The following is a 15,344-nucleotide window of genomic DNA, read 5'->3' on the forward strand; positions in this document are numbered from 1 at the left end:
CTATCCATCCATCCACTTACCTACCTACCTATCCACCCATCGTCCACCCACCCATCCATTTATCCACTCACCCATCCATCCATCCACCTACCCATCCATTCACCCATCTATCCATCCATCCATCCACTCACCTACTTACCTATCCACCCATCATCCACCCACCCATCCATTTATCCACTCACCTATCCATCCATCCACCTACCCATCCATTCACCCATCCATCCACCCATCTACCCATCCATCCATCTATGGTAGTTTAAAAGAGAAATATCTCCCCTCCCTCCATAGGCTCATGTATTTGAACAATTGGTCCCCAGTAGGTGAAGGCTGTGGAACCTCTAGCACAGTGGTTCCCAATCTTCTTAACGCTGTAACCCTCATGTAGTGGTGAACTCCCAACCATAAAATTATTTTTGTTGCTACTTCATAATTGTAATTTTGCTATTGTTAGGAATCATAATGTAAAAATCTGTTTTCCAATGGTCTTGGGTGACCTTTGTGAAAGTGTTGTTCAGCTTCAAAGGGGTCGAGAGCCACATGTTGAAAACTACTATGCTAGGAGATGGTGCCTTCCTGAAGACGTATGTAGCTGAGAACAAGCTTTGAGGGTTCACTGCCGCCCCCCTCTCTCAGGTTCATGTTTCCTGGCTGAGATGAGATCTCTCAGCTTCCCTTTCTGGCTGCCTGCTGCCATGCCTCCTCACCATCATGGATTCTCCCTCTGGAGCCATAGGCCCAGGCAAACTCGATTTTTCCATAGTCACTTTTCGGTTTGTGTTTTATCACAGCAACCAAATAGGAACTAATGAATGACACCTTCCCTAACCATCCACTCATTCAATAGCTTCTCATTAAGCACCCACTGTTTACCAAGCCTTGCTCTGGTTGGTACAGTGTGATCCCTCCCCCTCCTGGAGAAATTCAGATAATGAATGCAGAAGTGCAATGTGATACTCTGTCATTCTATGATAGAAAATCTAGGCAGGCTGAGTGGAGGGCGCCTGGGACATTATTCTAAGTAAGGTGTTGTGGTAGACCTGAGAAGACTTAAGCAGAGGCTTGACCAGTGTGAGGAGCAGCCTGGACAGAGGGAAGGAGCTTTGGCATGGCCAATAGTAGGTGTAAAGGCTGCTCCCATCTTGGCCTCTATGAATACTCCAGGAATGAACACCAGCCACTGGCTTTGGGGACCACGCTAATTCAGGAGGGCGTCAACTCAACATCATTATGTTTCTAAAACCACAATCTCCAAGCAAAGTCAGGTTCATGCTGTGTTGGGAATAAAGAGTTGGGGAATTGGATTGTATAAATAGCCCACTGCTTGACACTTTATTCTTAGTTTGATCTTAATCAGAGATTATGACCTATCATAGAAAGTCCAAGAACACACCCCCAAGTTCCCACTGAGTGCTCAGGTCAAGGAAAATGACTTCTTCTTAAGCCTATCTCTCTATAAGGGTGATGATTTGAAACACCATAATCTAAGTAATATGGCCAACACCAGGAAATCCAACTGAAATACTTCAGTCCCGGAAAAGACAACTTCTTGCATCTGTCAAACGAGAGCTCTCTTTCTCTAGAGTAGGCCTAAAAGTTAAGATTTTTGTTTTTTTTTGTTTTTTTTTTTCCTGAGACAAGGTTCCTTGCTGTCCTGGATTAATAATACTTCTACCCCAAGCCCAATATGGGTATGAGAAGGGTACCAGGTAGGGAGATGGTCCTTCAGGGTAAGGATGCTGATGGGAAGGACAGCCTATGGTTGTCTGGAGATGATGCTGAGCAACCTGCACTGGGACCAGTTACCATGGCTTAGTAGTCACAAACAACACCACATATGATGGATGGGCTTCTGCTTGACTGGGCTCTTACAGAGCCGCGTGTGCAGCCTGTTCAATGCATGGGCGGGGGGGAGTCAGATGCTGAGGCCTGATGCTATAGTCTGCCGGTAGCTCTTCCAGTCCCCAGCTTTCTCCCTGCACTGAAGAAAGGCTTGAGAAGGTAGATGACGGTGATGCAAGAACTTCCCTGAGAAGCAAATTCCTCTTTAATAACCCCAATTGGACCTTTCTGAAGGCTGTTTCCTTTAAGATGAACAGCATCCTGGGAGATTTGCTTGTTTTCTTTTCATTTTATGAAGAAACATATATATATATTCTTCTGTGTGTGGGTGCCCCTTGAGGTCAGGAGAGGATGTAGGATCCCTTGGGGCTGGAGTTACAAACAGTTGTGAGCTACTCTTTGTGAGTATTGAACTGAACTGGGGTCCTCTGCAAGAGCAGCAAGTGCTCTTAACCTCTGAGCCATTTCTCCAGCCTTTACTCAATGCTTTCAAAGGCCTAACCAGCTACAAACAGGCAACAGGGGGGCTTGCTTCACAGTTCTCTCTCTCTCTCTCTCTCTCTCTCTCTCTCTCTCTCTCTCTCTCTCTCTCTCTCTCTCTTCTTTCCTCCCCTCTCTCCTCTCTCCTCTCTCTCTCTCTCTCTCTCTCTCTCTCTCTTAGCTAAGCCTGCTATTTCCAGCTACTTGGGATTCTGAGGTAGGAGGATTGCAAGTTGAGTGCTTGCCCAGCCTACAGAATGGGTACAAGGCCAATCTGGGCACCATAGTAAGACTCTGTCTCAAAAAAAAAAAAAAAAAAAAAAAAAAAAAAAAAAAGATGGAGTTGTAGCTCAAGGGTGCAGGGGTGGTGGTTATGGGGCTGCACAGCATGCATAAGTCATAGGTTCAATCCCAGTAATAAAAACTGAAATAGAACTTCTAACCTTTGAGTGAAGCTACAGTCCTGTTCCTACTTACTATTCATAACATTTCCCCCTGCTCCCCATTTTTGGCTAGCTATAAGTGTAATTAATTTCATTTATGTTAAGAAAGAAAAGCACTTACTGAATCCTCAGAACATTTTGTTGCTTTCAAATGCTCATACCAAAACCTAGTTTTTAAGTGCCTCTGAGCCACTTTGTCTAAGACCTTTATGTTAATAGAGCTCCTTATTCAATCTTGGAGGCGGGGTCTTAATAATGTAGCCTGGGCTGGCTTTGAACCTGAGCCCTGGGATTACAGGTGTGCACACTCACACCCCACTGACAACTACTCCACATTCTCTGTGTTGCGCTGCACAACTTAAGTCAAGTTGTAGGTTCCAGGGAAGCACAGTACTGATGACCACCTGAGCCTAGAGGTCAGATGCATGCATGCATGCTGGCCCTGTAGAGATGGCCATGAAGCCAGTCTTAACTCACTTGGGGTAACTTGCAGACAAAAGGATTTGGGGTACAACATTAGAAGTGATTCGGGCTTGTCTTAAAAGCACTGTACAAACACAATAACAACAATAATGACATCTCATTCTAAAGAGGGCTCACATGTTGACAATGGGCCGGAATAATATCTTATGCTTTTATAACCGTTTTGCTTTTCAAAGTATTTGAATGTCTTATCTTTCTGAAATAGGCAGGATAGGAATTGGGCACTTATATTCTGTAATGGATGTTGGCATGAATTCTAGGACACAGATTTTTCAAAAATTATTATTATTATTATTATTTTATTATTTTGCAAAGGGTCACACAGTAAATATTTTAGTTTTTGAGCACACAAGCAAAACTGTTTAAAATGTAGACGTGAGGATGGAGTCCAAGGTCAGCCATCACATGGATGGTTGGTTACCTTGGGTTACAGTACACATTCAAAGCCAAGAATGTGCCAGGTGTGGTGGTGCACACCTATAAACTCAGTACCATGGAGGCTGAAGCAGAAGATTGAACCTTTGAAGCAAGTCTGGGCCATATAATGAGTTCAAAACTGTCTTATTTTCCTAACGACACCCTTGTGTCTCAGAGGCCAAGAGACTGTCAACTATTTACAAGACCTGAATGGGGATCCAAAAAAAATAATGTCATGACCAGTCCCTCTCTACCTTCTCCAAGTTAATAAATCCTGTAGAAGACATGTGGGATAATGCCTATTGTATCTGGCTAGGGTCTGTCTTTTACCTTACAGTGAGAGCCAAATTTTCCCATGGTGCATCATGTGTGCCTATTTTGAGTCCTACTGTGCACCTGCCCTGGGTGACATGGGTCTAGGCCTGGCAAGAAGAATGCAGCATCCCCTTTGACTTTGATGAATGGCTGATGGGGAGCACACGGCCAAGGCAGGCCAGGGCTTCCAAAGATTTACTCATTTTTATATTATTATTATTACTATTATTATATTATTATTATTAACTTGATTTTAGAGACAAGGTCTCTCTGTGTTAGCCTTGGCTGTCTTGGATTTGCTTTGTAGACCAGGCTGGCCTTGAACTCACAGTGATCCTCCTGCCTCTGCTTCCTAAGTGCTGGGATTAAAGGCATGCGCCACCACGTCCAGCTCTCATTTTTAATTTTTTTAAAGAGAGAGAGAGAGAGAGAGAGAGAGAGAGAGAGAGAGAGAGAGAGAGTGTGTGTGTGTGTGTGTGTGTGTGTGTGTGCGTGCGTGTGCAGTACCCTCAGAGACCAGAAGAGGGCGTGAAACCCCCTAAACTGGAGTTACAGGCAGTCAGGGCTAGAAACTGAAGTTGAGTCTTTTGAAAGAACAGAATAAGCTTTCTTAGCCAGGGAGCCATCTTTCTAGACCAATGCTTTTAAACCAGAGCTTCCCTGGGGCAGTGAGGAAGAATTGCCGAGTGATTGGCAGTGAAGGTCTCACTTTTCTGTTTTTTTTTCCCACAATGCATCACGGTGGCTTTCCTCCCCCCATAACACACCACACTGGCTTCCCCCTCCCTCCTGTTCCACATGTTATTTTGTTTTGTTTTGTTTTTTGAGACAGGGTTTCTCTGTGTAACAGTTATGGCTATCCTGGAACTTACTTTGTAGATCAGGATGGCCTTGAACTTACAGAGATCTGCCTGTCTCTGCCTCTGGTACAGTCTCACTTTTTTCTACTGGTACAATACCATTATGGCCCTCCTATGAGCCACCTGATGATCTAGCAGAGTCAGAGACCCAGGGCTGGGAGCATCCAGGGTGTGGCTTACAGGTCAGCACCAATAATCTTTCCTAGTAAGTTTTAAAAGATTCCAGGTAGATCCTCTAAACCACACAATGCACACAATGCACACACACACACACACACACACACACACACACACACACACACACACACACAAAGAGCTTGATTTTGGGTTGGGTTTGTCTCTTAAATAAGCTGAAGAATCCTGACCAATGCATTTCCCATAATCTTTTATTAATTCAGGTAAGTAGGATGCTTGCTCATAAGAGCTCATCAACGAGAGTGACAGAGGTTCAACACATAATCCAACTCCACTGTATGGGATGAAGAGGGCAGGCGTTGTGATTCCAGTGTGGCCTATCCACTGTAGATTGTCTGCTGACCCCTTGGACTATTCAGAGCCTTGTCTGTGGTCCAAGGGAAATGGGGTGAAGAAGTTACCTGCAGGGAGCAGGAAGGAGCTGGGAGCACTCCCCTCCCCCAACCCCCTGCTTGCCACCCCAGGGACTTCATGGTGCAGGGTCTTCTACAGTCTCACTTTCCTTCCTTCCTTCCTTCTTTTTCTTCCTTCCCCTTTCTTTCTTTCTTTCTTTCTTTCTTTCTTTCTTTCTTTTTGGTTTTTCGAGACAGGGTTTCTCTGTGTAACAGCTCTGGCTGTCCTCGAACTTGCTCTGCAGTCCAGGCCTCCAACTCATGGAGATCCAACTGCCTCTGCCTCCCAAGTGCTGGGATTAAAGGTGCATGCCACCACCGCCCAGCTTTTACTTTCCTTTCTATTGCTGTAAGAAAACACCTTTCACAAAAGCAGCTTAGGGCATGAAGGACTTATTTGGCTTAGACTTCCAGGTTATAGCCCATCATTAGAGGAAGTCAAGGCAGGGACTCAAGCAGTTTGTCGTACCATGTCCACAGTCAAGAGCAGAGAGGAGAGACCTCACTGATGCTTCCAGCTTGCCCATGGGCAGCCCATTTTCTCCACTCTTACCCAGTCCATGAAATGGTGCTGCGCACAATCAGGATGGGTCTCTCCACCTCAACTGACCATCAAGACCATCTTCCAACCTGATCTAGACAGTCTTTCATTGGGAATCTCTTTGCAGGTTGTGTGAAGCGGACAGTTAAAAATAAACTATTTATACAGTGCCGTATGATCAAGAATAACTTCAGTGGACTTAGGTCTTTGAGATTTGGGGGTCACTCATTGCCACAGCCTAGTCCAGCACATCCTGGCCAGGACACACAGCAACCTAAAGTTTCTTTACAAACAGGAACACGAAAAGGAGAGCTGAAGTGGTTTAAAGCAGAAGTAGGCAACAAAGGCTTTGGTATGGGGACGTGGCTAGTGCCATGATGTATTATCTGAGAGGCTTAGCTAATTAAAGGTGATGCTGCCATTTCCAGGGTGGAGGACAAAGAGAGTAACTGTAGTAATGACCTGGGAAAGAGGAAACATGCAGGAAAAAAAAACCCTGTTAATCAGTAGAACTCAAGGGCTGTGATGACACCATGACTCACCATAGCAAGGGGAACAATGGCGACCAGGTCCTTCTGGCTGATGAAGATCTCGGACACAGCGATGTCTGTGGTCCCCTTCCTTGGGTACTCCACCTGCCACGTGATGGGCTGTGTTCCGGAGAGGCTGCTGAAGCTGGCGATCTCAAAATTCATCTGCATGACCTCGTTGAATAAGTTGTTGCTTCTGCAGAGGAACAAAAGGAAACAGCTCTAACGTGATGTTGCGTGAAGGCGCCCTCTCTCTCTTTACCCCAACCCCACAATTGTGCTTAGAATGAGGAGGGAACCACCCCTCAGGAGCTTGAAGCATGATGTCACTTTCAAGTTAGAGCACGGAGAGCTGGGACGGAGCAGCACCCACAAGTACAGAGCTGGGCAGACATTCTTAACTACTGATCACTGTGTGGAGGGATGAAGTCTTTGGGCTGTTTTTTATATTTGTCTTTGAGGTAAGGGCTCACTGCATAGCCATGGCTGTCCCAGAGCTCACTCTATAGACCAGGCTAGCTTCTAACTTGGAGAAATCTCCTGCCTCAGCTTCTTGAGTGCAGGGATTAGTGTGCACCACCATGCCCGGATAACACATGTTGCTTTTGTGCTCAAGTGGAGAGCCATCATCAATCTATACTTTTAAAAAAATATATATTTTATTAATTTATTCATATTACAGCTCAACTGTTACCCCATCCCTTGTATCCTCCCATTCCTCCCTCCCTCCCATGTTCCCCTTACTTCCCTCCCTTATGACTGTGATAAATCTATACTTTTAAGACTGATTCGTGAACCTGGGTGTGTAGAGTTCAATTGGTAGAGTGTTTGCTTGGCTTGTACGAAGCCACTGGTTTAATTCTCAGCACTGTGTCTACCAGGCATGATGGTGCACACCTGTGATCCCAGCATGTGGGAAGTCAAGGCATACAGATTGGAGTTCAAGGTCATCCTGGTTAAACCATGGTTTCAAGGCTATCCTGGGATACATGAGACCTTTAAAAAAAAAGATGATATACTGGGCAGTGGTGGCACATGCCTTTAATCCCAGCACTCAGAAGGTAGAGGTAAGCAGATCTCTTGTGAGTTCGAGACCAGCCTGGTCCAGAGGGTGAGTCCAGGACAGCCAGGGCTGCACAGAGAAACCTTGTCTTGAAACCACCCACTCTCAAAAGATACAATCCCTCCCCTTAAATAACAAACTCCAGTGGTGGAGAGGACTTTGCCAGGCATTTGAGACTGATTCACCCAGCTCTGTATATCACCCGCTCACTCAGAATCTGTCCCCATTAGACATTCCCTTATATGCTTGATGCTGGAAGATGGTGACAAAAGACGAGTAGTCAGTTCATCTGCTTTGAGGAAAGCAAGAGCACCTGCCTACTGGGACATATGCTGGTGTTGTAATGATGACAAGAGAGAGATTTAAACACTTGGGTAACCCCAGAGAGTGCCAGGAACCACTGCTTGATAAAATCAATGGTGTGGATTTACAGACGCAACTCTTGACAATTTCAAAATTGGCTTAAAACGTACTTTCCTCGAAAGTAAATAAATACCCTCCCAGTAGTCACAAAAATTTCAGACCACTGAAAACCCAATTTCCCAAACCTCTTACACTCATCTATAAGAAAACAGAGCCTAAGAAGGAGCTAAAAGCCAAAGAGACTTTAGCTTCCCAGCCTGGGGGTGAGGGGAGAAATCTGAGTACCCATGTCATAGCCACTGTGGGCATCTCAGTGCCTGTGGAAGCAAAGAGACTCACAAAATAAAGAAATGAGACTCTGCATGGGGAAGCCTCTCTCAGGAGAACAATACAGTCTGAACATGGGCTGTATTTTACTCATCCTGCTTCCAGCACTGTCAGGAACACAAACATTGCCTTCTCACCCTGCTCACAGGCGCAGGCTTCCGGAGAGCTCTCCATGGTGCTGAGGGCTCCACCCTGAGTTGGCTGAGAAAATGGGGACTGAACAAGTGCCTCATAATGAGGATAGGAAGAGGGAAAGACATGACAGGAGATGGGCGAAGGGGAGGCTGCCAAGCTAGAATCTTAGGAAAATATCTCTAGAGAAGTCTATGCCTCATACTCAAAACACACGGTGCTGCTGTCAGATCCTTTCTGTCTGTCTGTGGCTCATTCAGAGTGCTGAGGGAGGATTATCTGGTCAGCTGAGAATCAACAGGCTAGGGTAGAGAAAGGACCTGGCCTCACCGACTGTGGTCTGCAGTTAGTAAAAAAACAAAAACAAAAACAAACAAACAAACAAAAAACAGAATTCAGAATCCATGACCTAAGGGCAGCAGGGAGGGAGAAGCTTGTGAAGTCAGCCTTGTTCCAAGCATACCTAGATTGGACTCCAAGATTCAGCTTTAAAAAAATAAAAAGGCAAACAGTAGGACTGGAGAGATGGCTCAGTGGTTAAGAGCATTTATTGCTCTTACAGAGAACCTGAGTTCAGTACCTAGCACCCATGTGGCAGTTCTCAATTGTCTGTTCCGGGGAGATCTGACATCCTCTTTTGGCATCTGTGGGCAGCAGGCACACATGTGGTACTCACACACATGTGCAGGCAGAACACTTACATACATCAAATAAAAGGCAATGTATAAAAAAAATAAACAAACAGCGTTAGAGGGGTGACTCTGTCAGTAAAGTGCTTGCCGTACAAGCATGGGGACTTGGTTCCCAGCACCCATATAAAGCAGCTGGGTATAGTGTCATACACCTATCAGCCCAGTGCTTAGAGGACAGAAAGAGGAGAGTCCCTGTGGGGTAACTGGCTAGAGATCCTAGCTAAGTTGACAAGGCTCAGGTCCAAGTGAGCGGCTCTGTTCCAGAAAACTAGGCAGATGGGGGCTGCGGAGATGCTTCGGGGTTACAAGTGTGTAACTGCTCTTCCCGGAGACCCAAGCTCTGTTTCCAACATGCGTGTGATGTGGCCTGCAACTCCGGTTCCATAAAATCCCTGCTCTGGTCTTCATGGGCACTTGCATACATGTGCACATGATTATAAACACATACATACAAATATGTGCACAGTTAAAATAAATCAATCTATAGGGACACATGAGATGGCTCAGAGGTTTGCCGCATGTAATACCTTTGCAGAGGATCTTAGTTCAAGACTCGCATCAGGCAATTTATAACGGACTGTAACTCTAGTTTCAGGGACTCTGATGACTCTGGCCTCCTTTGGCGCCTATACTAACGTATCCATTCCTCACCCCAACAGAGAGTTTTAAAAGAATAAATGTTTAAACAAAAGCAACAGCAAAAACTGGGCGGCATACTGCTGAATGACACTGGAGGTTGCCCTCTGGCCTCTACACACACACATGCACACATGTATATTCCCTTCTCACACTGAACCAAACAAACAAAAGGCCATTTACTTCTTTCTCCTACTCCAAAGATAAAGACCTATAGGGACAGGCGACTACATGGGGAGGCACAGGAAAGAGAGTCTTCCCCTGTACAATATGTAAGCGACAATGCCTTGCTTAAGGCATCCAAGACCTAGAGAGGAACCTGAGTTTTTCCGCCCTATGATGCAGGCTGCCAATGGTTTAACTACCCGGGAAGTTGGGAAGAAAGCAACGGATGCCCCAGTGCACTCTCCACAAAGACAATGAAAATATGAAGAGCGGACAGGCACTCAGAACTTAGAACAGTGATGGTAACGAACGGTCCAGGTTGGACATCACAGCTGTGCGCAGGAAGCTTTCTGTGTGGGTACCAGCCTTGCCGCTCCCATTCCCTCTATTTCTCTCTCTGCGTTTGTGTAGAGAAAGGATTGGGTGGATGTTACAACCACAGGTTCTGGGAGCAGATGTGCCGGTGTCTGAACTGTGGCTTCTCTATGGAGCTGAAGGGAGATCTCAGGTAAGGTGCTCCACACATTAGCTCTCAACCTGGTGGACCAGAGGGAGCAAGATGAGAGGCTGTACCCAGTTCGACGCCTGCGCTTGCCCATCAGATTTCTTCCTTTTTACCAGGCTGGGGTGGGGCTTGACAGATTCACAAACGTCTCCCATGACTTGAATGCTCAGTGACATTTAAGAACCTCTGACTCAATCCAGGACTCTGGTCCAACGGATGGTGCCACTCACACTCAGGGTGGGCCTTCCCTCCTCAGGGAAACATCTCTGGAACTGTCCTCAGACATGCATCCAGATGTGTCTCCCCCAGGCCGCATCTACCACTCAGGCACACCAGGGGTGCCTTTCACAATGATTTCCCACCATGGCAATGAATTATTTCCTACTTATCATCACACCCACCCATGTCACTGAACCCATGTTGCTTGGGATTCACCCTTCATTTACATGGCTTCGCAATCCAGTTTATCTGCACCTGGTGGCTCAATAGCCACATGTCCCTTCACCGATGCACGCTCCCTGGTAGCAGGGGTACGGTATTTTTTTTTCCATTACCTTCAAATGACACATTGGTCGTGCCGACCTACCAGAGGCACGCAGTAAATGTTTGTTGAATGAATAATAGGTGAGTGACTGCTCTGGGAGCCTGGCTTCCTGATACTCACACTCTTCCTTCCAGTAGTCAGGTTAATATTAATTTCTATGCAGGAGGGGGGAAGAGTCCCCATTTTGTTAGAAAGGAGGGTGGAGGCATGCTTTGAAGCTATCAGCATTTCCAGAAGGGCTGAATCCATTCCAAGAAAGGAAAAAAAAAAAAAAAAAAAAAAAAGCGAAGAGCAGAATCTGTTGGAGACCTTCCAGAGAAGACACGCTCCAAGGTCCACTCCTAAAACTTTGCATTTTCCAAATATCACAGAGGACAGACGCTGGATCCACTCCAAAGCTTGCTATTGAATTTTACGCCTGCTAAGCTCTGCTAAGTACATAATGAGGAGCCTGAATTAACTATGCAAAAGTGTAATTTACAGTTAATGTTTGTAATTGATGAGTTGCGGGTCTCTGTGGCAGCGCTAACTGCGGAGACGAAAGGGCCCCGAGGGGGATGAAGGAAAGTTTTTTAGTTCGAGAACAGAAGGCTCCCTCTACCCAAGCTCTCACCAGTCATCCATCCATCAAGCCTTTAGGAAGAGCAGATTCCTGCCAGGCACCCTTTAGAAACACTCAGAAGCAATCACTGTAGCTGATAGTGGGTGGGAGAGTGCTTTGGGGACCTCCCAGACACCTGCCACCCACACCCCAGTAACTCAGCTGAAGACACGGGGAAGAGAGTGACCCAACCAATGCATGTTAAGAACCCTTGGGGGCTCCTTTCTCGTCCCACGGTTCTCTTCTTTGGCATCCAGTGTAGTGACATTTTCCAAGCAGCCAGGACTCAGCCAAAGTGCGGTGGTTTCAACATGCTATGTCCTCACCCCCATCTCCCAGGCTCGGTCCTGAGTAGGAGATGCTGTTTTGGGGAGCTTGTGGGATTTGGGGGGGGTTGATCCTCACTAGAGGTTTCTGGGCGGGGGTGGTGAGCCTTGAGGTCAATAGCTTGACCCTGCTTCTTGTCTGGTCGCTGCTTGACTGACAGCCAGGATGGAACCAGCTGCCACAAGCTTGCATTGCTAAGCAGTGTTCTGCTTTGCCTGTATCCCTTCAGACCACGAGCCAGAATAAGCTTGAGAGTAACTGTTGGGAGAAGGGTGACTCACTGCTGTTGCTACTATGCCATATTTGGTGTGATGATGGGCTTAGCATACACTTCCCCGCCCCCACACACTCGCCCTGTACCAACAATCTCTGCCCTCCTATTTGAGATGCTTAACCTGATACGGACTTAGGAAGTCTCCTTTCTCCTACAGAGTCTGAAGGGAGGGATGGGCAAGTTTCTGACTCCTCCACGGTCTCTGCCTGGCTAGTGGGGATAACTCGAAATTACGCGCCCTCCCTGCTGCTTGTCAAAAAGCACACTGAGAAGAGAGATGAGAGGGTAGAGATTGCTCAGCTGGTGGGGTACTTGCTTTGCACACAAGGACCTGAGTTCAGCTCTCAGGACATACAGACAAAAGCCGGGTATGGTGACATATGCTTGTTACCTCAGTTCTGTGGAAGCAGAGGTAGTCTGATCGCTGGGCTCACTGGTCAGACATGTTAGCTCACTGAGAGAGCTCTGGGACCCAGTGAGTGTGGATGGCATCTGAGGAGTGACAGCCAAAGTTGTCTCCATTCACGTGTACCCACATGGGGATTCTACACCCTCCTCTGGGCTCTTTGAGCACACGCGCATGCACACACACACACACACACACACACACACACACACGATGAAAAAGGAGAGGGAATGGCTGGCAATGGTCCCTGCATTGGGGGACAATGGCTGGCCAGCTTGAGTTGGATTTCTTGCTGTGCCTCTGCTTCCTGGCCTTGAGGCAGGGTCTCACAGCATAGCTCTGGCTGTCCTGGAACTCACTATGTAGACCGGGCTACCTTGAACTCACAGAGATGGGCTTGCTTCTGCCTCCCGAATGCTGAGGTCAAAGGCGTGCATCACCACACCTGGTGGCTTGCCCTTTATTCTCGAGCCTCCCTGGGCCTCCATTTCCCCCTTGTTAAGGACCAGGCAGCCTCAGAGCTGTGTTAACACTCCATATGACGGTCACGTCTACCCTGCTACCTGACAGCAACACACTGGTAAGCAAGTTTGGGAAGAAGTCTCTGCTTCCCAGGTCTCCTGGGAGCCACAGCACACTCCCTGGACTGTAAACACCCTTGTGCTGTGACACCAGGGTCCCCGGCTTCAAAGGTATCAGATGCATTAAACAAATATCTGCCACCAGTCCCTGTGTGAGGATCAGGTATCAAGAAAAAAAAATGCAACAGATGGAAAAAGAGACCCAGAATCCAATGATTCTCCTCCACTCTGCTTCATCACCCACTGGGCTCACTCAGAGAGGAGTGTCCCCTGGCCAGCAGCGTCCCCAACCCTCAGGTGCCACACTCAGAGCCTAGTGTCTCCAGAGCAGCTGTGATGGGGTATGAGTGTGGAAGCCGCAGTCGCTTTAGCTGAGGCTGTCCGACGGGACTTCCAATTTAGAAAAAGCCTTTCTTAGGTGTCTTAGAAGCAGCTGAAATGGAGAGAAAAGAGGCTGAAACGAACCGCATCCTCTGAGAAATCAGTTTAAAGGCTGTAATTTTGGCTTAGAGTAAACTCTGTTTAGGGGACTCCTATTCTGTAGGCTGCGGGGAATTGGATAATACTGTGTTCACACTAGAGATGGAAAACATCATCCTGCTGAAAAATGGTTTTTGGTCCCAGGGTCCTTCTCATGCTGAAGTGTTACAAAGCAGCTGTGACAGCTGGGCCTTTGTGCTCTCCTTGTCTGGAAGGGACAGCAGCAGTGGGTCCTCTAGGTGCTGGGCTGGGAGGTCTCTGGCTTCCTTCATATGAAACAGGCGGCATACATCCTCTGAAGAAATATTAACTGTCCGTTTGCAATGTGCCGAGGAGACAGAACAGCAGCAAGTCAAATAGTTGTTTCTCAGCTCAAGGCAGACTCGTTGTCAACAGACCAGCTAGCTACAGTAATGGCTTCTGCCTGGCTTTCCTGGCTGCAGAGGCTGCTGGGAGTGGGTAACACTGTACAGGAAGGGAGAGGAGGCATCCAGGCAGAGGGGGATCCCCAGGCCCCACACAGGCCCCTGAGCCTGTGACATCAGGCTTTGACTCATGCCTGGCCTCACTGCTTCTCCTGTCTTGTTTTCTTAACTGGAGCTCGGAACAATCTTTATCATAGGATTAGATGAAGGACCTCCGTATCATTTAATGCTTTGGTATCAACATGGGGAACCTGGGCTCTGAGTCCACCAGACAGGCAGGGACACGGGAGACACAGAGAAGCAGAGACAGAGATAAAGAGGAGAGAGACAGAGATGTACACCTCCCGTCCCCCTTTCTTTTCCCCCATTCTCTCCCTCCCTCTTTCTCTCTCCTTACCCCCCCCCCCCGCCCCTCTCCTCCCCCTTCTCTCTCTTACACACACACACACACACACACACACACACACACACACACACACACACGTGGGAGGTGAGAATTCAAATGTCCCGAGGCAGTGCAAAATTTTGTGTTAACAGTTGTGTGTCACCCATTCACAATATGGCTCAGGGGAAAGGGAAGTGGATTAAGGAATACCAGCCAGCATTTATGGTGCGCGCGCACGCGCGCATACACACACATACACACACACACACACACACACACACACTATGCTGGGCATTTAACTCATATTAGCACCCACAGCCCCTTGAAACAGTTATAGAAATGAGCACCCAGCCTGGTAGAGAGGCAAGTCCCTATCTCAGGGACCGGAGCTTCTGAAGTAGGACTTATACCGAGAGCTTCCATCTTCCTGTCCACTTCCCATGCAGATGTCAAGGGCAGCCAGGAAAAAACCAGAGATGTTGCTATTTCTGCCTCCTCACCCCCGCCCCGGCCTTTTTCTTTCTTTCTTTTTCTTGAGATGGGTGCTCACATAATCTAGACTGGCCTCAAACTTTTTACGTAGACAAGGCTAATTCTCGATAATTCTGTCTCCACCTCCAGGTGCTGGGATTGCAGGTGTGTAAGTGCCTGGAATGCTGGGAAAATCTCTATGCCAAGATCTATAGGTATTTGTGGGGGAGGGGGGGCGTTTTAGGATTGGTTGGGAGGTGGGGAGAGCCAAGAGAGGAAGAAGTGGAGAAGGCGAGAAAGAGAGGGAGCAAGGAAGAAAGAATACAGGAGGTAGAGGTGTGAAAAATCCATGTAGCTGTGGCTGTTGTCTCACTGCACCCCATTATGGACATGGGCTTGCTACAGTAAAATTTGGTATTTAAAGATTGAGGAAAGCATGCCCTCAGCCTCAGGAGGACACAGGCCTCTGGTC

At 47.4% G+C, this 15,344-nt stretch overlaps 1 protein-coding gene across 1 annotated transcript in view; it reads right to left on the reverse strand.

Moving 5' to 3' along the window:
- The window catches only part of Tmem132c (transmembrane protein 132C), a 300,746-nt gene that overhangs the window by 48,391 nt on the left and 237,011 nt on the right, over positions 1-15,344 (reverse strand). Inside the window, exon 4 of the mRNA XM_051161419.1 lies at positions 6,508-6,691. Within this exon, the coding sequence (XP_051017376.1) occupies positions 6,508-6,691 (184 nt within the window). The remainder of the gene's footprint in view (positions 1-6,507; positions 6,692-15,344) is intronic.

This window comes from Acomys russatus, chromosome 19 (genome assembly GCF_903995435.1).
Source record: "Acomys russatus chromosome 19, mAcoRus1.1, whole genome shotgun sequence".
Classification (NCBI taxonomy): domain Eukaryota; kingdom Metazoa; phylum Chordata; class Mammalia; order Rodentia; family Muridae; genus Acomys; species Acomys russatus.